The sequence below is a fragment of the Pinus tabuliformis genome, chromosome 2_2 (genome assembly GCF_031772625.1).
Source record: "Pinus tabuliformis cultivar Carrire ecotype Pingquan chromosome 2_2, CPIR1, whole genome shotgun sequence".
In the NCBI taxonomy this organism is placed as follows: Eukaryota; Viridiplantae; Streptophyta; class Pinopsida; order Pinales; family Pinaceae; genus Pinus; species Pinus tabuliformis.
The window spans coordinates 98574832-98600498 of NC_142300.1; the positions used below are offsets into that span (position 1 = coordinate 98574832).

Here is a 25667-nt window from a genome sequence, read left to right on the forward strand (position 1 = left end):
ATTCAGGATCGAAGCAGAATCTGTGAACCCATGAATTTCAGCCCATGAACCCTATTTCACGCATCCCACTTATCCTGCCTGGATGAATCTGTGGGCTAAATTCAGTCCCAGTGTTTATTTCTCACAATTTATTAATTTAAAGTGGATTTATTTCTGGTTTTCAGATGGCATAGTTCTTCCCAGTCGGTCTCTGGGAACTTGCCATTAGTCTGTTGTGTGTTAAAAGAAGACATTGTTGCACCCCTATCTAGGCTATATGACCCCTGCAACTATGTAGTCTGGTCAGCATTCCAGGGATTCTACATGGACTTTGAAAACCAATCAATTAAGCTGAGTAAATAGTCTTCCTCCAATATGACTCCTTTATCATATCACATTATGTTCATTCACATTAAATATCAAAGGTGTCAGGCACACCTCTAAAATCTCTTTCGATTGGACATGTACAATCTTCTATTCTGTACAAAGACAAACTTCCTCTGCCTTTGGACCATCTCTAAAGTGTTGCCAGTTCTTCTTTCTCCATACTGAGTGCCACATATAACCACAGTTGAACAAAAAATACTCAGACAACAAAACTCCTTTGGTTGGGACTCAGAACTACTCATAGCTGGATATTAGCAAACAAGATAATGCCACATAGGTGATTCCATGCATTAGAAAACACCTCATATAGGCTACTCAATACAACAAAAACTGCTCAGGGGACATTCCAAACAAAAATGCCTTATTCAAGCAATTCCAAATGGCAGATGATCTTTCTTTTTTTTTGGTTTCTTCTTTACTGTATAAGCACAAGGGAATTTTTTTCTTCAAATTGAATAAAATGACTATACTGGATGAACTGCAAACACCTTTGATCTGAAACGTGTTTCCCAGCCACTGAAACAGAGAAAAGCTTTCATTGATGCCTGTTGCACCATACACAACCAATGCTTCCATAAACAGTAGTCTCACAACATTAAATAATATAATCTGGAACTTATGGTGCTACTTCAAATGTGTGCTACATAGGCGATTCCTTGCAATAGAAAACACGTCATATGGGATATTTGATACAACAGAAAAACCCTTATACAGGCACTTCCAAACAAAATTATCTCATTAAACTTTTAAAGCAATTCCATGTAACAGATGTATCTTTTTTTTTGGTTTCTTCTCCACTGTATAAGCACAAATGGAATTTTTCTCGACTTTGGATAAAATGACTTTTATTGGGTAAACTTCACATACCTATGATCAGAAACGTGTTTCTTGTTGAAATTTCTAAGTATTACCGGTTAGAAATTTTATCTGTATTCTCTGGTTTATTTCACCTGCTTGTTTAATTACTAACAAGTTATTTAACCATACAAACGCTGAAATAAACACAATACAGTCTTAACCATCTACAAATCAACAACGGAAAGAAATAGACAAACACACAAGGGACACTCTTATTTTTGGACAATCGTCCCCGGAAAAACCCAACTTGGGAAAACCGGTGAAGTTGTTTTGATGGTTTTATTATTAAGCAATTTTTCTGAGTACACTGGGTGCCAAACTGGATCACCTGACAGAGATAAAAAATATGGCAGTATTACCTCTCTTCGGAAGCAGATATTCTGAAAATCTGCCCCACGGAACCCTCTCCAGCACAATCTGAAGCACTACGTCAACCCTCCTGGCCTATGCGTCAGCCTGGAACCCTCTGCGTCAGCCCTTTGAGGCTTTGCGCAGCCTCTCTGGCCCTTTGCGTCACTCCTGCAGCCTCCGCGTGGATGATGCAACCCTTTTGGCCTCTGCGCAGTCACTACTGGCCTTTGTGTGGCTTCCTCTAGTTCTGCGTCTGCCTCTCTGCTTCTGCGTTGGTCTTCCGACACTATCTTTGCCTCTTTGCCTCGTACTCATTGTCCCTCGCTGCAACTTTGATCACTGGTTTGATTTCTCTTAGCAAACACCTCTCTAGAAAATCGAACTGACTGATCACTCTGGTGTATCTCCAACTAACCCTCAAGCCTCCTTTTATACTTTTTCTGTTGAGTCTTCAACGATCGAGATTACATCTCTAATCAACGGCTAAGATTAGATTTGGCTTGATCCATGTCATTTAGAACCATCTAACCCAATTTTATATTAATACCCATTAATAGTTTTATTTTCCTAAGTTTAGACTTAGGAACCCATTAAAAATATTAGTTATTTTAATCTCTTTCACCAGGCAGAATTTCCCCAAACCATTTCTGGTCTTGGAGATCTCATGTGCTTTAGCCTCTCCACCAATTTTCATGGCTAGAGCACATTCGATGCTACCCCAAATCAACACCCCCTCTTAGCGAGGATTGTGCTCTAGTAATACTCCACCACTGAGCATCACCCTGATTATACGACATCAGTACTTGTGCTGATGCTAGGCCTCCCCGCCCAACGTCCTCTGCACTGCTGCTTCATGTACGAAAACATCTGTATGAAAACTCCCTCTACATTCGTGCTGCTGTTGGTCCTTTCAGCCAACACTGCATCTGCACTGCAGTTCTTTGTCATCATGTTGCGTCATGCTACTGCTACTGCTACTGCACTGCAACTTAGTTACTGAGAAGTAATTGATCCACCCAACTACTGACATCCCTGTTAGGCTAGAAACTCTCCCAATGCTGAAGCTCTCTGTGTCATTATCCTGTGCTCCCTCTACATTGCTGCAAGAACTCAGTGCCTCTCGCACTGTTGCAAACCTCTTTATGCCATCTTGCACTGCTGCAACCTCCTCTGTGCCTTTCGCTCTGCTGCAACCCTCTTTGCGTTGCTTGGGACTACTGCACTTCTAGCACTCTCTGCTGTTTTATCTGCATCCGTTTCTAGCCACATCCGCGATCTTGCTACTGTCATTTCGGGGGTCCCGTAGATGGATATGGTCCAAGAGTTTGGGTACCTCAAGTATCCTGCCCCTCAGTGCCTGTAGTCCTCCTGACTACAACTCGATGTCTCCCCACCTCTTCTCTAGAGGTACATGAGCACTCATGGCACAATCGTCATCATCTTCCACCTCCTTTTCTGCCTTCCCTGACGCTGCCTTGGAGTCAGATGCCTCTCCCTTATTCTTCTTCTTCGGACACTGGTTTGCATAATGGCCCATTTCCCCACAGTTGAAGCACTTTATCTTAGAAAGGTCCTTTTTCTTCCTCTTCTCCTGCTATCCCGCAGATTTCAGAGTTGCATCCTCTTCCTCCTCTTTCTTGACCCGAGCTCCTTCGTTGCTACTTCCCGTCTTGGTTCGCTGTTGATCTCTTCTTAGCGAAGAGCTGCCCACAATTCTTCCCATCCTGGAAGATTTTCTCTGCCCAAAATGCTCTCGAAGAATGTCTCCCACTCCTTGGAGACTGCGTTTAGGGCGGTTCTCACCATCAAATCTTGATCCGGCGTGGCCCCTATGGAATTCAGTTGGTCCCGGATCCCGTGCAACCTGCCGAGGAAGTGATCTATCTGCTTCTCCTTCTGCATCTGATATGATCGCAACTGATTCTCTAGTAGCATCTTCCTCTGCATGGAAGTGCGTTGATACAATGCCTTTAAGGTATCCCACATTTCCTTTGCCATCTCCTTCTTGGCAATATGTTGGACCACATGATCCTTGACCCCATCAAGGATTATGCATTTCGCCTTGGCCATCGCATCCTCATACCTTTCATTGTCAGTTGGGTCGACTGGGATAGCCACGGTTCTCAAGGCGAAGGCCTTGATGCGATGTCTATCTAGAATAGACAGGATCTTGGCCTTCCAGATGACAAAGTTGGATGCCCTGTCCAGCCTGTCATGATCCCTCAGTCCATTCATGGCCATCCCTCTGCTCTTCTTTTCGCCTCCTCTGAGTCTCTACTTCCCTCCGGGAAGTTTACTCTTCGACTCCTTCTGTGTCTCTACTTCCCTCCTGGAATTTCTCCTCTAGACTCCCTCTGAGTCTCGATTTCTCTCCTGGAAATCCTTTTGCCAACCGTCGAATCACACCTCTCCGATCTCCTATGCACTTGCAACACTGATCTGGATTTCTTGGCTAGAAATCCGCCTAGGTAGCGACTCCCTCTACCTTGGTATTGTCATGTTAGGTACTGTTTTGTGTCGGCAACAACAACACCCCACCAACTTCATTCCCCACAATCTGCCCATAGCTTCCTATGCCCCAACAACTGAAGGACTGAGCCTCTAGGCTCTGCGCAATCACGTGAAGGCTGATTTGCTCCCTTAGCCAACTGCGTCAACCCTCCTGGTCTCTACGTGGCTCTTCATGAGCCTCTTCTGCCTTCTTCTGCCACTACACTGGCCTCTCTCTGGCTCAAATTGATGATGCAGGCCCTCTGCGTCAACCCTTCTCTGCTGCTTTTTGCCTAGGAACAACTTTTGTCACTTGGGACAGCTGTTTCTGCTGCAAATTCTCTGATTCAGCTAGCACCTTCAGCTCTCCTGTGATCTGCAATGCTTTGATACCATGTTGAAATTTGTAAGTATTACACGTTAGAAATTTTATCTGTATTCTCTGGTTTATTTTGCCTACTTGTTTAATTACTAACACGTTATTTAACCATATAAACACTGAAATAAACACAATACAACCTCAACCATCTACAAATCAATAGCTGAAAGAAATAGACAAACACACAAGGGACACCGTTATTTTTGGACAATCGTCCCTAGAAAAACCCAACTTGGGAAAACCAGTGCAACAGTTCTGAGGGTTTTATTATTAAGCAACTTTTCTGAGTACGTTGGGTGCCAAACTGGCTCACCCGACAGAGATAAAAAATCTGGCAGTAATACCTCTCTTCTGAAGCAGATATTCTGAAAGTCTGCCCCACGAAACCCTCTCCAACACAATCTGAAGCACTGCGTCAGCCCTCCTAGCCTCTGTGTTAGCCCTCTGAGGCTCTGCGCAGCGTCTCCGGCCCTCTGCATCACTCCTGCAGCCTTTGCGTGGATGATGTAGGCCCTTCTGGCCTCGCGCAGTCACTGCTGGCCTCTGTGTGGCTCCCTCTGGCTCTGCGTCTGCCTCTCTGCTTCTGCGTTGGTCTTCCGGCACTATCTTTGCCTCTTTGCCTCGTACTCATTGCCCTTCGCTGCAACTCTGATCACTGGTTCGATTTCACTTAGCAAACCCTGCTCTAGAAAATTGAACTAACTGATCACTCTAGTGTATCTCCAACTGACCCTCAAGCCTCTTCTTATACTTCTTCTGTTGAGTCTTTAACGGCCGAGATTACATCTCTAATCAACAACTAAGATTAGGTTTGGCTTGATCCATGTCATTTAGAACATTCTAACCCAGTTTTATATTAATACCCATTAATATTTTTATTTTCCTAAGTTTAGACTTAGGAACCCATTAAAAATATTAATTATTTTAATATCTCCTTCACCGGACAGAATTTCCCCAAAGCATTTATGGGTCTTGGAGATCTCATGTGCTTTAGCCACTCCAATTTTCATGGCTAGAGCACATCCGATGCTACCCCAAATCAGCATTTCGCAGCCACTAGAATAAAGAAATGCTTTCGTAGATGCCCATTGTAACTCACATAAACATTGCTTCAATGAACAGTAGTCTCACAACCCACATCATTACAATAATATAATCTGGAACCTACAATGCTGCTTCAAATGTGTGCCACAAACCCTTGACACCACTGAAAACATGGATGCTGCTTAAAGAAGAAATGCCATTCAAAACACAAGCTCGCAAACAGTCGTGGATCTGTGAATTATGTACAGACATTTCACAAAACCCACGAACAGTGCTGCTACATTCTCAGACCACTGTTGATTTGTGAATGCTGCAATGAACAATCACTGCAAAGTGTCTCCACAATTTAATAGATTTATTCCACAGAATTTCTCAAGATGGATACTTTAAATTAGGATGACCCATGTGTTGTCTATCTGGCAAAGGAACTCTTTGATGATACTCTGTCCATGTTTGTAATCCTTCGGATACATCTTAAAGTAACATCCAACTCTAACAATATACTAACACATTATATTAGTATAATTGCATAAATGCTATATTATGTAACCTAAACATGTAACATGTAAAACTGAATAGTCATTAAACATTTGCAGGGTGTAGAAAAGGAATATTTATAAAGCAAATTCGTTTTTCCTCTTAATGGTTAGTGTTTACAATGGGCTGCCGACATGTGAATAGCCCAGGTTCAAACCCCTGTAGGTGTGGAGCTTCTTTTATGCACAGGGGAGAAAGTGCTTGACCTCTCAGCATTGGTTTCACTCTACATTCACAGGGGTTTATCATATGTCCAACGAGCCAAATTGGTTTAGTTACCACCTTTAGTGGATACTTCATAATATGAAAGCTTTATCATAGACAATAGTGGTAATGAATAAAACAACACATAGACAATAATGGTAATGAATAAAACAACACATAGACAAACTAATTCGTAAGTCTTAGTGTGCTTTTACAGCAAAGTATATTTGTGGAAAAGCTTCCTCTTCTGACACTCCTCCAATGTCAACGGCGATTGCTGGCACCAGTTCTTCAGAGAAAGTGCTTGTGCCTGGTGTAAAGGATGACAGTTCTTTGCCACTTGCTGAGGATGCATTGGTTCACTCTGATGATGGATTGCGCAATACTGCGGATGCGTCACATGACTCTGAAGCCAATGCTGTGCCTATCCAGGTATTGTTGTATTTGATTTGTTCAATGACTATATCTTAGAGTGTTTTTCATTCTAAGTACAGATGTGTGAATTCTTTCACTCAAGATTGATTGCTGCCATAGCTAAATCAGAATTGTCATGGTTTGCTCGATGTGTATGAGTTTCATAATTTTTTCACACCAATAAGAATGGAGAAATATGTTTGTCTGTCTTCTGATGGTTCCTGTAATGTGATATTGTCACTACTTGTCTTCTTTCAGGCCATCGAAGAACAAACTACTAAGCCAATGCAAAACAGAGTTGAGCTTGAAGATCGGCCAAAAGTTGTCCCTCCACCTGGGAGTGGCCAAAGGATTTATGAAATAGATCCATTGTTGAATAACTATCGTGAACATCTTGATTATCGGTAAGAGTGCACTATTTTTACTGATGATGTATTATTTCATTATTATCTTTTCAAAAGCGACAATTGTGCACATTAGTCAGGCCTGAAAAGTGATCGAAGTTCTACCCACCACTTGATAATGGACATCATATCCATGAAATTGATCTTTTGTTGAAACATCAATATCTTGATTGATTTCAAATACTAACAGCTTTCTTTAGATTAAGGTGCTCTCTCAATGCTATTTTTCAAATGTTGTGTAGGTGTTTTTTAAACTATGTGAAGAATCACGGTGTTTCCTACATTATTGCCAATGTTTATGCAGATTAATAGTTGGTTCAGTATTAGAAGTTTTTATTTTATATTCCATGTGACAAATTAAGCCATCTATCTGGAAGATTCTGTTAGTAAATGTTAAGCAGACATAAAGTGGTTGCTTTATTTCATCTAAGTTGCATGTGAATGTTATGGATGCCAGTTATAAATGATCAATCCTATCTAAATCATTGCTTATGCCAAATTCACTTCATGTTTTATATTTCTAGGTACAATGTGAAACAATAAATGGTTGCATTCATTTTAAATATGTTGCTTCTTTTCTGAATAAAGATATATGGTTTCTGTCCCATCTGGTTCCTGTGATGACAGGTTTTTTTTCTGCAGCTTTATCAAGCAAGTTCTCTGGTTGCAACTTCCTCTTGTGGTCAGTTTTACCTCTTCAAGAATGTCCATCTTCTAGAGTAAACAACAATGCATGCTATTCTAAAGGAAAGACCATTGTCATAAAAAACCTGAAGAAAAGGATGCCTTCTTCAATAGTAAAAATCTTTTACATCTTCTTTCTTCGGCTTCTTCTTAGGTTCTCCCATTTTTTCAGCTCTGTGAGCTTCACTTCTTTCCTTTCTTTTGTTGTTATGCTTTTTTGGACAATCCCTCTTAATGTGTCCAAATTCATTGCATCCAAAGCATTGAACCTTGGACATATCTGGGTTCTTCTTTGACATACCAAACTTTTCCTTCTTCAACTTCTTGGTTCTTGCAATAAAGGCTTGAGATTGTTCATTTGATTCAATGTCATCCTTTTCCTTGATCCTAGCTTCTTCCAAGATGCATTGAGCTCACAACTCATCAAGAGGAGTTGAGTCTTTCTTAGAGTAAAGCTAGTTGCAAAACTGCTCAATTCTGGCGGCAAGGCATTTAGTACACAAATGGTCATCTCGGAGTCAGAAATTGTCTCCCCAAGCTCCTACAATTGATCACTTATTTGAGAGATCTTCATTAGCATGGAGGCCATTTCCTCATCCTTCTATTTCTTCATTTTATATAGTTTATTTCTCAAAGACATCTTTTGACCTGATGTACTTATAGAGTACAAATTTACTAGCTTGTCATACATAGCCTAGCCTTAGAAGTCTTCAAATTAGCAACAAATGGAGCAAGATGATCCTTAATGGATTCACAATGATCCTTTGTGCCCTTAACTCCTCTTTCTTGTATTTTGCTAGCTCTTGAGTCTTGTCTTTACTAGGTTCAACAATTTCATTGAGGACATATTCCATTACTTCATGTTCTGTCTCTGTAAGTCCCAAATCAATTCTTTTCTTCCATGCTAGGAAATTTGCTGAGCCAACGAGCTTATTGCTTTCCTTACAGAAAGAACCCATATGACCTATAGATTCAGACATAAAGTAATAATATAATACTTTTCAATTTGGAGGCTCGAATTTACCACAATCATTTTGTAGGCTTGTCTACTTTTCGGGTCCATAAGTGGATCCATCAATAGAACAAAAATCCTTGTCAACCAAGAGTCTTCTCTTCTTTGACGATGTCTCCCACTATCTTGATGCCTTCAAGATCTTCAAAGCGACTTCAATGATGTCCTTGAAAGATATCTCCTAGGATTCCTCCAACAACAAATTCCGAGAGTGATGAATGATACCTAGATCCTTTGATGCTTTCTTCAAAGATGTCTTCCAATGAGCCTTCTAATAGATCTCCTTAAGGGAGATCAACAATTTTCTTGTAATCCTCTTTGATGAGAGCTTGATGTAGTCTTGATCCTTCTGCAAAGGATCTTCCTTGACAAACCCTTCTTAGTGTCCACAAGATAATTTTCTTAGCTGCCTTCTCTTGTTCACCTTAGCTCTTATATCCTGTTGGAAAATGCAATATGGAAACTATTAGTTCAAATCTTCCTTATCCTTAATATTTGCTCGTGAACTTTATTTATTTTCTTGTGTTTTCCTTATTAGATCTTTTTCATCAAACAAAAATGAAGAGCAAAATAATAAAGACAATAGACACATAAATTAGGCTCCAAGCCAGGGCAAAACCCCTCCAAGGGGAAAACCTAGAAAAACTCCTCTTCTTACAAAACCTTCAAGTGAGACAACCAAGACCCTAACCATAGACCAAGTCCTCCAAGTACCAAGTAAGCCCTCCAAGAATTTCTTCCGGTAGGATTAGATCAACAAGGCTCAATCCTGCTTCAATCAGCTTCCAGCTTCAACTTCGCTCCCAACATTGACCCTGCAACTTCGATATGCAACTTCGGTCCTGTAGCTGCTACAAAAACCCTAATTCAACGCTTCAAGAGATCCCCCTCAAGACAGATCCTCCAAGGTCAACGATGTCAAAAAGAAAGTATTTTCTCTTCTAGCAACTTGGTACTGCAACTCGATCTCCTGCGATTCAAACTTGCAATTTCGGCCTTCCTTGACGCTGCAGAAACCCTAGATTTCACACGTGTCAGAGAGATAGAACCCCAAAATAGAGTTTATTCCTTCTTCTTGGATTCTTCTTGCCTTCTAGACCTTCGCACTTCCTTTCTTGCTTCTCCCTGCTTTTGATCAAACTTCATCTTGAGAGATCGAACTTGTGAGTGAGTGAGTGCCAAATGAGGTCTAATCTACTTCTCTTTATAGCCTTCCAAGGGGTCAAATTCCCTTATTTACGCTGATTTGTAGTTGCTGCTAGGGCCAACTTGTACTTTGGAGGTTTCCAAGATCTTCTAGACTCAAAATAAATTCTTTTACAAGATACATCTTGCCCGGAAGGGTCTTATAATCATGATGTTGACTCTCTTGACTCATGACAATATATCATATGCCCTAACAAACCCTAGAAGCATGAAGAAAATGCTTTTATCTAGAAGACCATCAATAAGAAGCATGAAACCTATGCTTTAAAATAATAAATTTTTCTTTTCTTCTTTTGTTTGTTACATAAGATACATATTGAAATGAGTATAATCACAATTATGAAGATCGAAACTAGTTACATTTCCAGCACATGTTAGCCTCTTTTGGTTTCCATGATTGAACAAATGGGCCATTTGTGGTTATAGAAGTAGTTCCTAGCCCAAGTGCTATCAATTTTCTACTTGATGTTGATAGGGCGATACTCATTGGTAAATGGAAGCATTCTTGATTTTTCTTTTAGAATTACTGAATTTAGAATTAGCTACTAGAATATTTGCATTTGGGCAGGGGCTAGTGGACGAATTCAACTACCTTGTTAGTAGCTAACATTTTATATTAGATTATAACGTGGAATTGTTTTAGCTATGAAGCTTAATTCATGTGATGATGCTCATGTATTTTGGATTTGAAGTGAAAAATCGTAGGCATTGGTGATTGATGTGGATGATGGTTTCTTGAGGGCTTGAAATAGTTCATAAAACTCTTATAGAAGCAATAATTTAATATGTCTTAGAATTCAAATTGAGGAGTATCAGTCCCATCCTTCAAAGGCACTGAATATCAAGAGTAACATGTATAGGTATTTTATCCTACTTGGGCTACTATTTGAGTTCAACATTACTTCTTGTGAGTTGATTTAAGGAATGTGTAATTATGGAGAAATGATGGATAAACTTCATGTAGAACATAATTTTGAGAAAACCTTATAAATTTGTTAGCTTTACCTTGAGCTGGTGTTGTGGAGGGAGACTAATAACAATTGATATATGTTATAATGGACCTTTTAGGACTAGTTGAATATGAGTATGCCATCAAGACATTTATTTGAAACCTTCCTATTTAAGGGAAATGCTAGACATACCGTCTTAGCATATTTCCTCATGCCAGATCAACAAGGCCTTTTATTTTGTTCTCCCACCCACATACTAAAAGCCTTTCCAATAACCTTCCCTTAGCCAACGTATCATTTCCCTACATTCAATGGGTTATCATTTATCCAAACTCCTATCTAAAAAGAACATTAATACCTTTTTCAAACCCCAAAAAACCCTTAGCTAGCTCTTCAGATCAGCCAAAGATAAGAATGACCCTATGCTAGGTCCCAGAGTCTATGAAATCCCTTGTTCCTGTGGAAAGTCTTACATAGGGAAAACTGGTAGATCCTTCAAAGCTCGGCTCAAGGAACATATGGCTGACTCCTAGAGTCCTACCATAATCTTATTGCTACGTCTGCCATCGCTGAAGACTCCCATAATACCAAGCATCTCATTTGTTTTGATAAAACCAAAATCCTAGCCTCTACCCCCTTCCACTCCAACTGTGTCATTAGAGAAGCCCTAGAGATTGAAAAGCATCCTAACAACTTTAATCAAGAAGATGGTTACCAATTAAGCCATTCTTGGAAACCCACTATCCATTTCTTGTCCTCTAAATCCAATCCCTCTAAATCCGATCCCTCTATTATTAAATCTAGCCCAACTTAAACCCTGCCTTTCCCTTGCTCCTCTTCTTATTTTCTCAGTCCTCGATTCATTTAATTTTTCATCTTTCTATTTCTTCTAAATAAATTACATTAAGTCCTTTAATTTTAGTCATCATTTCTTTAAGTCCTTTCTAATTATAGTCATCTTTCCAGGTTAATTTTATTTTAAACTAAATATTTCTTGTTTAATTCTTAATCCTCTTTACTCCAATATTTTTTTATTTTTTATTTTTATTTTTATTTTTTATTTTTAAATTATAAATGCGTTCAATTGTCTTATTAATACTACAATTCTCATTAATACCCATTAATTTTATTTTGGCCAATTCTAAATTATTTACTAAATTTACTGTTCATAATCATTATCATCCTATCCCTTTATTTTATATATATATATATATATATATATATATATATATATATATATATATATAATAAAGGGATAGGATGATAATGATTATGAACAGAGTATATATATATATATATATGAGACTTGTTATACCCTTTACTTAACAGCCTAAATTATTTAAAATAGTTATATTTACTATTATCAAATTTGACTAATTGACTTATTAATTCTATCTTTTATTCAACTTTGACCTAAATCATAATCATTACAATTATTATTATTATATTTTCCGACAACCTAAATATAAATATATTAAATTTTTTGACTATTATCAATTTGAGTCTTTAATATCGTTTGATTCTTTCAATCTGAATTCAATTTCTAATAATTAATTTCTTTCAATATAACCAACGATCTTATCACTCCCATCCACCCTAATGGCTAAATTCTAATTCCATCCTCTATTTAACCAGGTCTAGCACTCTTCACATCATCGAAAAAGCTTAATGTTTCTGAAGATGGGTGAAGTGTTCACCCGAAACGTCGGGCATATCAATGACAACACACAGTTTACGAGAAGTATTCATCTTCATCAATTTATTGACTATGTAAATATTGTTAATTATAGTTAACAATGGTATGTTCTATGCTTGCAACAATTTCTTCAGTGTCTCGTAGTTAGCCGAAAGACAATTTCCAATTTAATTCCAATAACAATCACATTAATCATCACATTGATAGAAACTGTAGATAGAACATGAACAATAAAAGCAGAAGACAAGACAAGCCAAGACAAGAGAACACCAGAATTTGGCAAATGCCAGGGAAAAGCCCCAAGATGGGGAAAACCCTTTGATCAATTCTTCTTATTATTATTTCAAATGTTCAACACAGAGAGAGAGAGTACAATAAAGTCAATATAGACTTACCAATAGATGATCAAAACCACTATCCAAAATAGCCCAATCAATCTGTGATTTTCCTGCTTCCAGATAGCAGCAGTCAACAACCCTAACCAGAAAGTCAATGCTGGTCAATGCAGCAACAAACAGTCTACAATGTAGCTCAGTCAAACCCAGTCAAACTCGGTCTTCGTTGCTGGTCAAAGTCAGCCCAAAACAGTCAATAAAACAACAGTCTAACTTGGTCAAAGTCCGCACTTCTGTCCTGTTGTCAAGCCTGCGGTCAACCCAATCAACAAGCCTAAAAAACCTCGGTTTCTGTGCCAATCAATGCGAAAAAACACAGTCAAAGGAGGTCAAAATAGGCCTGGACAACACTGGTCAAACCCTGCAACATATCGTGAAAGTCGGCCTCCTGAAATTCGTCCTCTTTCAGCCACGTGTGTGAGAGAAGAAGAGCTGCTCCTGCAATTTGTACGACCCAATCAGATGAGGAGAGAGAAATGATGAGTTGTGATGTTGCCAAATGAGGTTTGAGGTCTCTCTTATTTAGACAAGTCGTTGAGGGTCAAAAGACATGTCCATTGGGCTTCATGAGCCTACATGATGATGTGGCCAACCTTGACAATTTGCACGTGTGGATTGACTTCAAAAACATATTTTTCCTTATCCAAATTTGATCTTTAGGTCGATTTGGTCCTCTCGAAAAGAGAAATTCAATGCAATAGTCATCTCCATCAAAGGAGTTGTCCAAAGTGAAATTTGGCCCTAGTTGCCAATTTTAACAAATGTCAAATATTCATACTAAAAATCTCATAAATTATCAGAAAATATTGGGAAACGTAAAAAATACAAAATATATATTTTTTTTCAACTTTTTATAACATTTAAAGAAACAACAACATCAAAAAGCACTTTGCTTCATAAATATGAAAATAAAACTACTATATAAGATGTCATGTGGTACATTACACATCGATACTAAAATATGACATATGCAGACATTGCAGAGTCATAAGTCCTGATAGGATGATACAAATTCACATCAAAACAAAAATAAATGTATCTTATGAGATGAATCATGGCAATGAAAACAATTGATTTTCCCTTGTTTGCTTGATGGAAAATGGTCATAGTATCCTCGGAGCTCAATCCTCTAACTCACTTTTGGAGAATGAGGGTTAAAAGACCAAGAATCCTTTGGTATTCACAAAGACAAGGCGATAATTTTCATATTGTCATGATAAGTTAAAAAAATAAATTATTGCGATAATTATCACTGATATTATTGACTTGGGGTCACGATATATGTTGAATTTCCTTGATCTTGGGTCTAGGTTAGAATCTTAAAATCTCTGACACTACCAAACCAAGAATCTCAACAAGAACTACTTTGCACAGCGGAAAATTTAAAGCAGTAAATTACATATCATTCTTAGGAGGACTGTCCACCCTCCAGGAAGCCCTCAAACATACCTCCTTGCCTCTGCCTCCAAGAACAGGGTCTCTGCCCTCCAACCAGCAGCTCTGTTGTCTAAACGGACCCCTGAAACAGCCCTTAAATGCCCTCGCTGTCCAGTCCTCTCCTTGCTGCAGCTAGGGCACAGAAATCTCCTCTCCAACGAGTTGTTTTCTCCTTGTGCGTTGCACTTTTGGATTCTCTAAGTCCTCACATTCACCTTGTATATATACCATACACAAGGGCTCCTCCAACGTCATGATTAGGGGCTTCTACAACTGCCAGAGGTCATGTTTACAACAAGTCGACTTTGACACACGTGTAAACCCCATCATATAACTTCAAAAATTCATATCTCCGTTTCTACAACTCGGAATTCGACGATTCTCGAAGCGTTGGATTCTCCTTTCTGCCCTCTATCATCTCATACTATCACATGTAGAAATGTTCTCATGGAAATGCCCAAAACATGATTTGGTGCAAAACTCCATACTTGGGTTCCAAGCCCAAAAGTGATCCTTGTGGCGCTTTGCCCTCCAAACCCTGAACCCTAGGGCTTGAAGAACCTCCCAAGCTACACAAATCAACAATATATCACAACATTGGCAATATATTGCTGATAAATGTAACATTGATTCCAAATGACTTACAGTCCTCCATCCTGAAGCATTGCAACAAATCTAGAGAGAGATCCCAAAGGTAGACTGAATAACCTGAACGCCTAGAAAGTAATGAAGCATACCAAGATCAGTCATTTCAAATGACCCCTGAAGCCTTAGCTTCAGTTCTTTAATCTGGGAGGTCGAGCTGCCAGTCAAAATCAGATCATCCACATAGAGCACAATAATAAGGATTTGATTGTCCCGATGACAAATGTAGAGATCAAGCATGAGAAAATCCACAGTTCAAAGAAGGGTTATGAATCTTCACGTACCTTCCACTAATATGACATGTATCATGTCCAAGGTGCTTGTCTTTTGCTTGAGAAGCTATATTTTGAAATGTTGGCATATAGTTTGTCTCTCTTAGGAGTTTAGTAGAAGTTGTAGATGAGATCTGTATTCTCATCATTTTTACTAATTGTCAGTATGGTGTCCAACAATACTTAAGTGAATTTCCTTAAATAAGGATAGAAAAATATATTCATTATTCTTTTAAGTTGACTGGACATTGGATAGTCCAAAGGGCATGGGCAAGAATTCATAATGTCCTTCCCTTGTTGTAAAAACTGTTTTTGGTGCATTTCTATTCATAACTAGTATATCCAGTTCTTATGTTGGTGTGGCAACAATGTATGCTCCTTCCAATGAATTGAGAAGGTTACTTATCCCTTATTACGAGTTGATTTCATGATATCTTTTCTATGCACATCCACATAGTGCCGTTCTTATTTTTGACAAATTGGACTGGGACATTTGTTGATGTTGGTCATATGTATGTGATTATGTTCTGTACTTTGTGCGACATGTCAACTGAATAGAGGTCTGTGTATTCTTGAGTGCCTTTTGTGATGAGGCAAGATCCTTGATTGCATTTCAGATTTCATCCTTTGTAGTGGTTCATTTGGACGTAAAATTTTGTGCACTTTAGCGAATTGATAAAATTGTTTGAATGCTTGGTGGAATTCATTGAAATTGCAGTTTTGTTAAAAAATATGAGTATCGATGGGAAGATTCTAGTAACACTGTAGTATGCACGTTGCCTGTTTGAGGATGGTAGTAGTGATCCCTAGGAGCTGGTTGCTTGACATGATTCTAACAAGCCAAGAAACTTAGATGTATCTCTCCTCGGATTATTTGGTAGGATTTGCTGCTGTATTATAAACTGCATTTTGAATAGGCTATTTGTGCGATTTTTTTGCTTGACTGGTTTTTGCCAATTTTCTGTCGATTTTTTCTTTGATTTTTCTGATGTCCCGAGTTTATGACCCCAGTGATTTTTTGCCAATGCCAATTTTTGTAACATTGACCTTCAGTATCACTAAGAATTGTGCCAAGTATTCTTGGATCAATTCATTAGCCATGCCTATGTTACACTGTTACAGCTCTATTGTTTTTTTTTTTCATTTTTTAAACGAGAATGGATAGATCTTGTATTAAAATTAGCTGCGTCCTAACTGTACAGAATGTCAATACAAAGCACAAGGAGTCAGAGCTTCCAATATTGTTTCTGAAACCACAAGTGACAAAAGTATCTACATTTTCGCTGAGCTGCTTCTTGAGAACTAAAACTATTTCTAAATGTCTCGTCTAAATGTCTCGCAGGAGTACTCCCTAACAAACTTACTAAGAAACTATGTTAGAAGTAGCAAAACTTTACAAAACATTTCAAACTGTCAAGAAGATGTTAGGCTTCATCATCCCCTCATGGGGTTTCCTTCTTGACAATGACCTGGGAAAATGCAAACTAATCAGCTGTGTTGATTTCCATGGTGCCTCCCAGAACACGTTCCTGCTGGACTGTGTTTCGTCCATGCATTTGCCTGATTCGTTGCTAAATGAACCAATGGATTGTTTGGATGGTAACTGCTTGGGATTTTCCATTGCTTTCTTCTCATCCATTAAATGCAACACCATTCCATGCAGTGGCTCTATTCTGGATTCCGGAGCTTCATTTTTTTTAATAATTTATTATTATAATTTTTTAATATTTTGATTCTCCATGGCTGCTTAAATGGAGTTTTCTTTTTCTTTATTTCTTTCAAATTGCAGGGAAGTTCCTATGAGATGCCCTACTGGACTGCTGTGCCTCAATGTTTACTTTATATTCCACTTGTTCCGCTTCCACACTGAGAGAGCCAAGGAATCCTGAGCATGTGCTATCTTTATCTTAACTCTACAATCTTGCACCATGAACACAATTCTGAATTGCAGCTACATTTGGCATTCTTCTTCCCAGACTATTTCCAGGCACTATATATCCCACTCAGTTTACCTACCCTAAAAAGGCCTCCAATTGATTATGGTCTATCTGAAATTTCAATACTCCAATCTTGCTGTCTGTCTCCGTAAATGGAGAAGGAAACCAGAATTAAGTCCGTGGTTACTAGAATGTGTCTTATGCCACATTCAATCACCCTTCCCATCACGTCAGAGTTCTTAATGAGACACAGCTCCCAGCTCTGTTTTGGAAGTACTACCACTTGAGAGTTATGAACCATTCAATCTCAGTGTGGGCACCATGTCACTTGTCTGCCTGCCTTGAATGCCTGAATTTACTTGTGAAGTTGATTGGTAATCGTAAAAATATATTCATGGTATATGAAAGAAACAAGGATCCCAACCTTTTATTGTGAATGTTGCTGCAGCTAGATCCACAGTTTCATCAGCTTGATGATCTTCCAGAGAATTATGGGCTCCAAGAACATGAAAAAACTCAATCTGCCTTGGTCCTTTAAAAATTTTCTTGCGACCTCTTGATTATTCTTGTTAGCCCGAGATCTCAAGGTATTGATCTATAGTGCTCGTGTCTAATGACTATGTTTGAGTCCTCCACCATTGTGAGCTGTCCAAACCCTCTATTTCTTGTCAATATTAGTCTGCAGAGGAGGGTCAATGCCTCTGTCTCATTGTTCATTGCATTTCGTAGTCCCCATGCACAGGATAATTCTTCATTTCCTTGGGATCTAAGGGGAATTCCCCAACCCCCCCCCTGGCACCTGCCTTCCTGTCCGATAGCTCTACTGTTAAGGAAGGTAAACCATTGCTAAATGTAGTGGTGATGTAGCTGCAGCAATCCTACGTGGTGTTGCACCATTTCCATTAATTCAATCTTTTGCTTGTAAGAAGATTCAACGGATCTCCATTGATAGAGCTGGTTTACCTCATGATGTTCATTATATGAAGCAAAGGAAGTTGGTCTTCTTAATTTGTGAGAACAATTTTATCTTCTGTTGGCTTGAGGCCCTTATTTTTTTCATATTCTGGCTGACTCTGCAAATCTATGAGGTTGTAATCCCATATTTAGTATTGGAAATAACTGAATGAAATCATTTTTAAATATTTCCTTGTTTGTCTTGCAGATTTGCGCAGTATAAGAAAACAAGAGAGTTGATTGATAAATATGAAGGTGGCTTGGAAGCATTTTCTAGGGGTTATGAAAAGATGGGATTTAATAGAAGGTAATGTTAAAAATTTCCCCATTCAAATCTCTTAGATTAAATTACCATTTTTGGACCTAAATTTTCTTAATAGTTTCTATATGATAGGAAACAGTTTGAAAATAAAGAGAACTCCATAATGGATTTGTCATAAAGCTAACAGATTCTTTTTATGATACGAAGGGGAACATTGACCATTGCTGCATATCGATGTTTCTTTATCTTTATGACATTGGCCTAATGTGCATAAAATAATGCAACTAAACTCCATGCCCCACCTATTTCTGTCTGCTTGCTTTACCAAATCATACCTATTGTGAGAGGGAACAAACTCTAATCTCAGTTGGCCATGTTTCGAAACTTCAGTATTGAAATGCTAACTTTGAATATCTTGTAAGAAATATTGTCTAAGTTTTCTTTCTTTTGTGAACCTTTTGAAATGTTATTTTGGCACGTACCCATTCCTAGGTGGGATGGCTTTTGCATTGATTATTATAAATCCATTTAGTATTTGTATCTGGTAATTTCCAGCCCCTTCTCTTCACACAAAGTTTTGGATTGCTGGATTATAGAGCATTTTGGCTTATATTGTGAGGAGCATCTGAAATTGAAAGCCGTAATTATCAGTGTGGATTTGCTAAGAGCTCTTTTTGTACATGTTGCAGTGCGGCTGGAATCACATACAGAGAGTGGGCACCTGGTGCTAAGGTCTATAACATTTACCTCTTCAGTCAATTGAAAATGGCATGTATCGTTTCTTTTCAACTCTCACTAAGTTCCTTGTTTACTCAATCCTCTTTTATTGGTCTTTGAAGGGGGCATCACTTATAGGAGATTTCAACAACTGGAATCCCAATGCTGATGTTATGACTAAGGTTAGCTTCTCTGCAATTAAATTTCTAGCTGGAATCTTCATTCTGATGTTGCTAAGTGGGGCCATGCTTTTGCTCTCCTTCACAAGAGTGTCTATAGCTTGAGGCATTTTTCTAAAAGATGCAACGTTAAACTATAACAAAATGTTGATTCATGTATCTAACTTGCTGGGGTTTGTAAGATTTGGACAAATTTTGTGAGAATTTCCTTTACAGAATACAATAAAAGGCTGAAGGCTGTAAATATGTGTCTAACGATAATTTTTTCTTGGAGTTTAAAAACACGGTCTTTTTATGTTTGAGTGATGACAATGTTTTAAATGAAGCTGTTGTCAAGGTACACTTGCTGTACATAATCACTTTGGTGTATGAAGCTGGTGACATCTGCACGCTACCAAAGTGACAACAATTGTCATCGGGTCAACAGTATCCCCCATATTGAGGCAGACATAATCCCAATATATATCATATGCATGCGTGATGGATAGATTCAACGGACTGCAATATTGATAATATCTTTTATACTTGCTATATGATCGAGGGCAAGAGAATATAAATAAAAGCTCAGAAGGTAATTGTCCACAGGCAATGACTATACATACAAAACACAGATCATTATAAACAATAAATAACTTCTAGTTTATGGTCATGTGAGATGGAGTACATGGCAAAAGCACCAATAGAATACTTGCATGCAGGAATATGCCTTTGGAGCCTTGAATGATAAAAAACCAGGATGATTTGACATGAAATGAAACTTTTCTTGTTGCACTCAGAAGATCCAAATCCTATGTGGAGTACATAAGATTTATACAATCAAAATAGCTATATAAGATATGCAAAATGCAAATACAAAATCTCTCTCAAAATGCATTGTAAATGAATAAATTTAGGAAGCATTTTCTTCTCTGCCCATGATAGAAAAAGGCCAATTTTAACAGTCTCATAATTCCTTACGGAAGGCATAAGTGCATATTTATAGTTAGATGCAACCTTAAATCATTGGAAGAACTCTTACTCCAATTCTAACAGGTGTATTTCTTACTTGTCTGAACATGTGAAATGTTTTTGAGAAATTTTTTCGGTGATAATCACATCAAAATTCATTTGTCGATGCGTTTCGAACCAACCAGTGTGGTTCATCGTTAGGACAAGATGAAGAATTAGATCATGACAATGGGTTAAATAGAGAGACAAATCATTCCAACGGCTATAATGAGATGGTTACTTTTGACTGGACCAAAAATTAGGAGAACAAATATTTTCTTTTTAATATATATATATATATATATATATAACCTTGGAAATACGATAAGATTTTTACTGTTTGTTCCCTTTACTATTTGTTAGTTTATTTTGACCCTTTAGTTGTTTCCCTTTTACTTTTTGTTATTTAATTTAATTATTCTGTTTTTATATTTATATTCATCCATTTGACTTTGGTAATTTATTATATATTTTAGGGATTCTTATTACTTAAACTTTGTAATAAAAATAATATTTCAACATTATTTATAATATTTTTTACAATACCTCTTATATTTGATCTTAATAAAGTATCCTAAACCTCATATTATGAATTGGGTAAAAATCTTATCGTAATTCCAAGATTATATATAAAAATAATATATATATATATATATTATTTAGCTATTTACTTAAATTAAAAATAAAATGATTTTTCTCCTTGGAAATAGGATAAGATTTTTACCCAATTCATAATATGAGGTTACTTTTGACTGAACCAAAAATTAGGAGAAAATCATTTTATTTTTAATTTAAGTAAATAATATATATATATATATATATGTGTGTGGAGAAAAATAAAATGATTTTTCTCCTAATATATATATATATATATATATATATTTAATTTAAGTATATATATATATTAGGAGAAGAAACATAAAATGATTTTTCTCCATATATATATATATATTTTTAATTTAAGTAAATATATATATATATATTAGGAGAAAAATCATTTTATTTTTCTCCTCATTTTTGGTTCAGTCAAAAATAACCTCATATTATGAATTGGGTAAAAATCTTATCCTATTTTCAAGGTTATATATAAAAATAATATATATATATATATATATATATTTTATTTAGTTATTTATTTAAATTAAAAAGAAAATATTTTTTCTCCAAATTTTTGGTCTAGTCAAAAGTAACCGTTTCATTATAGCCGTTGGAATGATCTGTCTCTCTTTTTAACCCGTTGCTATGATCTGATTCTTCATTTTGTCTTGATGATGAACCATGTTGGTTGGTTTGAAACGTGTTGACAAATGAATTTTGATGTGATTATCATCAAAAATATTCTCAGAAACTTGATATGGATCACATAAGCCTAAATTCGATGTAAAATGTTATTCAATACTAGCTATGTGATTGACCTAAAGTGGACATAAAGTTAGGCTCTTCAGCAGTACACAACACAAATCTTAGTTGCATAGACCATCATAACATACTCTTTCCTAATAGAGAGGACATGATTATAAGAGTTCTAAGCCTATTCATAGTGTCAACACGCTATCAGTCTCTAGTGGTTTCAACCAGTCCTGTTACCCCTCATATAGTGTAATCTAGGCATTGGGATTGGAGAGCATCTCAGTAGCCTAGGCTACAAATTAAAATCATTTGTGGGCTATGAGGGAATTAATTAATTAAAAGTTACTAAGAAAAAAGATAATTATGAAGTCACTTTACTAAGAGAAAATGTGACTCATGGTATTTGAATGACCCATCGTATTTAGTCTTGACCACATGGTATTCACCATGGTATTTTGGTAAGTCATCATAATAAAAAGAGAGAGAAAATGTGACTCATGGTATTTGAATGACCCATCGTATTTAGTCTTGACCACATGGTATTCACCATGGTATTTTGGTAAGTCATCATAATAAAAAGAGAAGCGAGAGCTCATTAGGGGGATATGTGTGGATGATTTGGTTAATTGATGTGGGGGCTCATTGAGCTTTGTATGGGGTTTTTTGGTAACCGTAGATATTCTTTGAGGGTGAAACTATCCTCCCTAGGCATATTACAGTAAACCTAGTTTCGGTTGTAAACCACCCACCCTAGCTAGTCGAGTGGGAAAACATCTTCAGCTTCTCTGTTGGTACTTAATGAAGTAAGGAAGATCAAGTTGTAGTAGTCTGCAGAAGTCCAAAATTTTGCAACAACTTGCATCACCATCAACCAGTTTCCAGTAAATCGATTTTGGCATTTAGAAAAAGTTGTCAGCATGTACTTTCTTGATATGATTAAGAAAATAACTCGCGGAGTTTATTGTTACATATCTTTGCCTTTGGTTGATCTATTTTGATGAGGAACAAATATTTTCCTGTGGGAATTTCCTGAAGAAATTTGAAGTGAAAAATGATCAAAATTTATAAAATAATTAAAAAAAGGATATTACAGTGGTATCAGAGCTAGTGTTCCTACCATTCTAAGGGATTCTAAGGAGAATTTCAATCTCTCATTGGTGCTTATCCATAGATTTGTAAGTGTTTGTGGCATATCGATAGATTTGTAAGTGTTTGTGGCAGTATCTATGCAACCACTAGGAAGCCAATTTTACAGATCGAGTGAAGATCCAGGGTCGAATTGGAAAAAAAGGGTTTCATGTTCTGTGTGCTGGGTTGATTTATGTACAGGGTTTTGATTCCTTTACTGCTTGGTTTCAAAGACTGATAACCCTTTTCGGTGATTTGGATGTTTCCACATCAGTCGGTGGTGGTGGATTCAGATAGATAAATTGATTTTGTGGAAAGTAGGTTGGAGGTTTCTTTCACGTCCATGGACTTCATATAACTATGTCTGAAAATATTTGCATTGAAGTGGGGAAGCATAATTTTTTTCGAAGAGTGGTGGATCTAAATAAATAAAATCCTCCTATTGAAAATTCGTTGGAGATCAATGCCTTGCTCGAATTTCTGCCACTCAAGGGCTTTAAAGAAAAATAGGAAAATCTTTGCTTGAAAGAGACAAATCTGGAAAAGATGCTTTGAAGTTGTAAATCTGGAAAACATGCTTTGAAGTGGCATATCTGAAAAAGCTTCCTTTCTCGGTGACAAAATAGTTAATTCTTTTCTCACACTGCATGGATTTTTTTGGAGGGTTGTACATTTAATGAAGCTCAAGCAACATCTCTCTAAACAATTTGGATTAAATTCTATGGATTCCCAACCCAACCTTGATTGTCGGTTTAACCTTGGTTAGGGTTTGAACACCGAAAGCTCCAGGGTTAATGCGCATTCACTTCATTCACATTGTTACAAAAATTGCTTTGGTTTGTTAAACAAAAAATTGCTTCAAATTTAGGGAGTTCTGATGCCGATTATGATGACCACCACGCCAAATCGTTATTTCCGCTGGAATCCTCTCTTATTGTCAAAGGTATGTCGCAATATTGATGCTTGCAAGGGAGGGGTTTTATTGGCTACAATTTTTGGAGTCTTTGAAAGAAAGGTGCAGTAAAGGTATCTTAGAACAAAATAAATGGCGAATTAGGGATTCGTGGTTTGTTGAGGCAACGCTTCCTAATGCGGCTAAATTGAGGAGAAATTCCCCATCAAGTTCGGAGTCGAGTTCTAGGCCAAATCCAACTACTTGTGAAGCCAATTTGCAAAATTGCAGGGGCAGAATCTGGAGATAACCGCAACATGCGAATTACTTGTCGAGGGTTCAACTCTCAGGGGCAGATTAGAGCTGAAGCATCTTGCTGGGTCGATCGTATCCTACTTGGGCCAGATCGAAGTTTGAATATTGAGCTGCCAAAGAGAGCACTGTACCCCTTGGAACAACCCATTGAGTGTCTGGAAACCATCTTGTTAAAGCCTGGTAATCAGGTGCAATAAATGAATCCCCTGGCCATTACATATAAATAAATAAATTCATTAACAATTCTATTAAATATTTTTCTATTGAATTGGTCTTTGTTGGTTGTATGTTAACTGTTGGTGAGAATTCCTAAACTATAGTCTTGTAGAAGAATTTTTGAAGATAAAGGTTTCTAAATATACTTGGGATAATATATCTGATATACTTAGCATACAAGGGTTCTTCTTATTGCCAAGTGGGTCCTGTAATAATTTGCATTTGAAAGGGATTGGCATGTAACTGTTTGTAAGCTCAACATGTTTGCCAAGTGTTTGATGAAATGTCCCTAAGGGCTTTTTAATGGTTGTTAGCATATTGAGCAATAATGAAAAGGGAAAGCCATAGTATCCTTGAAATCCCTAAAGGGAATATCACCATAATAAACAATGGATTTTTATCAAAGCATTCAACACTACTCCTAAATCGGTACAACAATACGCAGGTTGTGTCAATGACAATAATGTTTTCATGGAGAAAGGAACAAAGCAGATTAACAAACCCTTCTCAAAGGGAGTCCATGCTACTCTTCAGCACTAGCAATCAAGAGATTACAAAAAGAAGAGGAAGTGGGAAATTGGTTGTTCGTATTGGGGTCAAATTTGAAATTTATGAAGACAAGGGATGTCCTCTCTAGATTGGAGGAGATAGATGCATGTTTGACCATGGTAGAGAAATATGATTGGAGGATATTGAGTTGGGCCTTGAAGCCATCAATGCCTTTCTTGATCCATAATAGGTTTATGGAACACCCTTGTAAGGAGGTAAGACTTGCAGTTGCTTCTTGCCTCGGTGAGATCATAAGGATAACTGCTCCTATTCCCCCCTACGATGATGACATTTTAAGAAGGGTTCTATTGTTGATGGTTGAAAGCTTTCACAGGTTGCATGATATCGAGGACCCTATCTTTGGTAAGAAGCTCAAGGTCTTAAATATTATGGCAAGAACCATAATGTGTGCCATTATGCTCGATCTAGAATGCAGTGACTTGATTTTTCAAATATTCCAATGTTTCGTTACAAACATCAGGGAATATCATCTTGACATTGTTATGACCAACATGTAAAATATTTTCTCTTTAATTTTAGGTGAAGATGATGCCATTTGCAAGCGACTGCGATAAAGAGTGTTGGTTGTTTGGAGGAAGGAGCAGTTTGTTTTGCCTGCTGCTCATCAATTCTCAAAAAGCTTGTTTGAGCATAACATAAGGAAGATTCAAAAAACAACTAATTGAAGAAGAACTAAATTCAATAGGGGTGCGGGTTGCAAGATGTTACAATAAGGGTAAGAACCAAGTAAGAAGGAAGAAAAATTGTTCATTAGGAAAGCTCGTCGCTTTGGTGGAGTTAGTAAGAGAAAGAATTTATTGTAGCCAAACAAAGTTG

The 25667-nt window shown here is 37.4% G+C and overlaps 1 protein-coding gene across 2 annotated transcripts in view; it reads left to right on the forward strand.

Annotated features, from left to right (window-relative positions):
* Positions 1-25667, forward strand: part of LOC149191584 (1,4-alpha-glucan-branching enzyme 2-2, chloroplastic/amyloplastic-like) — a 425710-nt gene that overhangs the window by 55905 nt on the left and 344138 nt on the right. For both annotated transcript variants that reach the window (XM_089404340.1, XM_089404341.1), the window contains exons 3-7: positions 6447-6661; positions 6902-7047; positions 18444-18542; positions 19187-19229; positions 19337-19396. In XM_089404340.1, coding sequence (XP_089260466.1) covers positions 6447-6661; positions 6902-7047; positions 18444-18542; positions 19187-19229; positions 19337-19396 — 563 coding nt within the window. The remainder of the gene's footprint in view (positions 1-6446; positions 6662-6901; positions 7048-18443; positions 18543-19186; positions 19230-19336; positions 19397-25667) is intronic.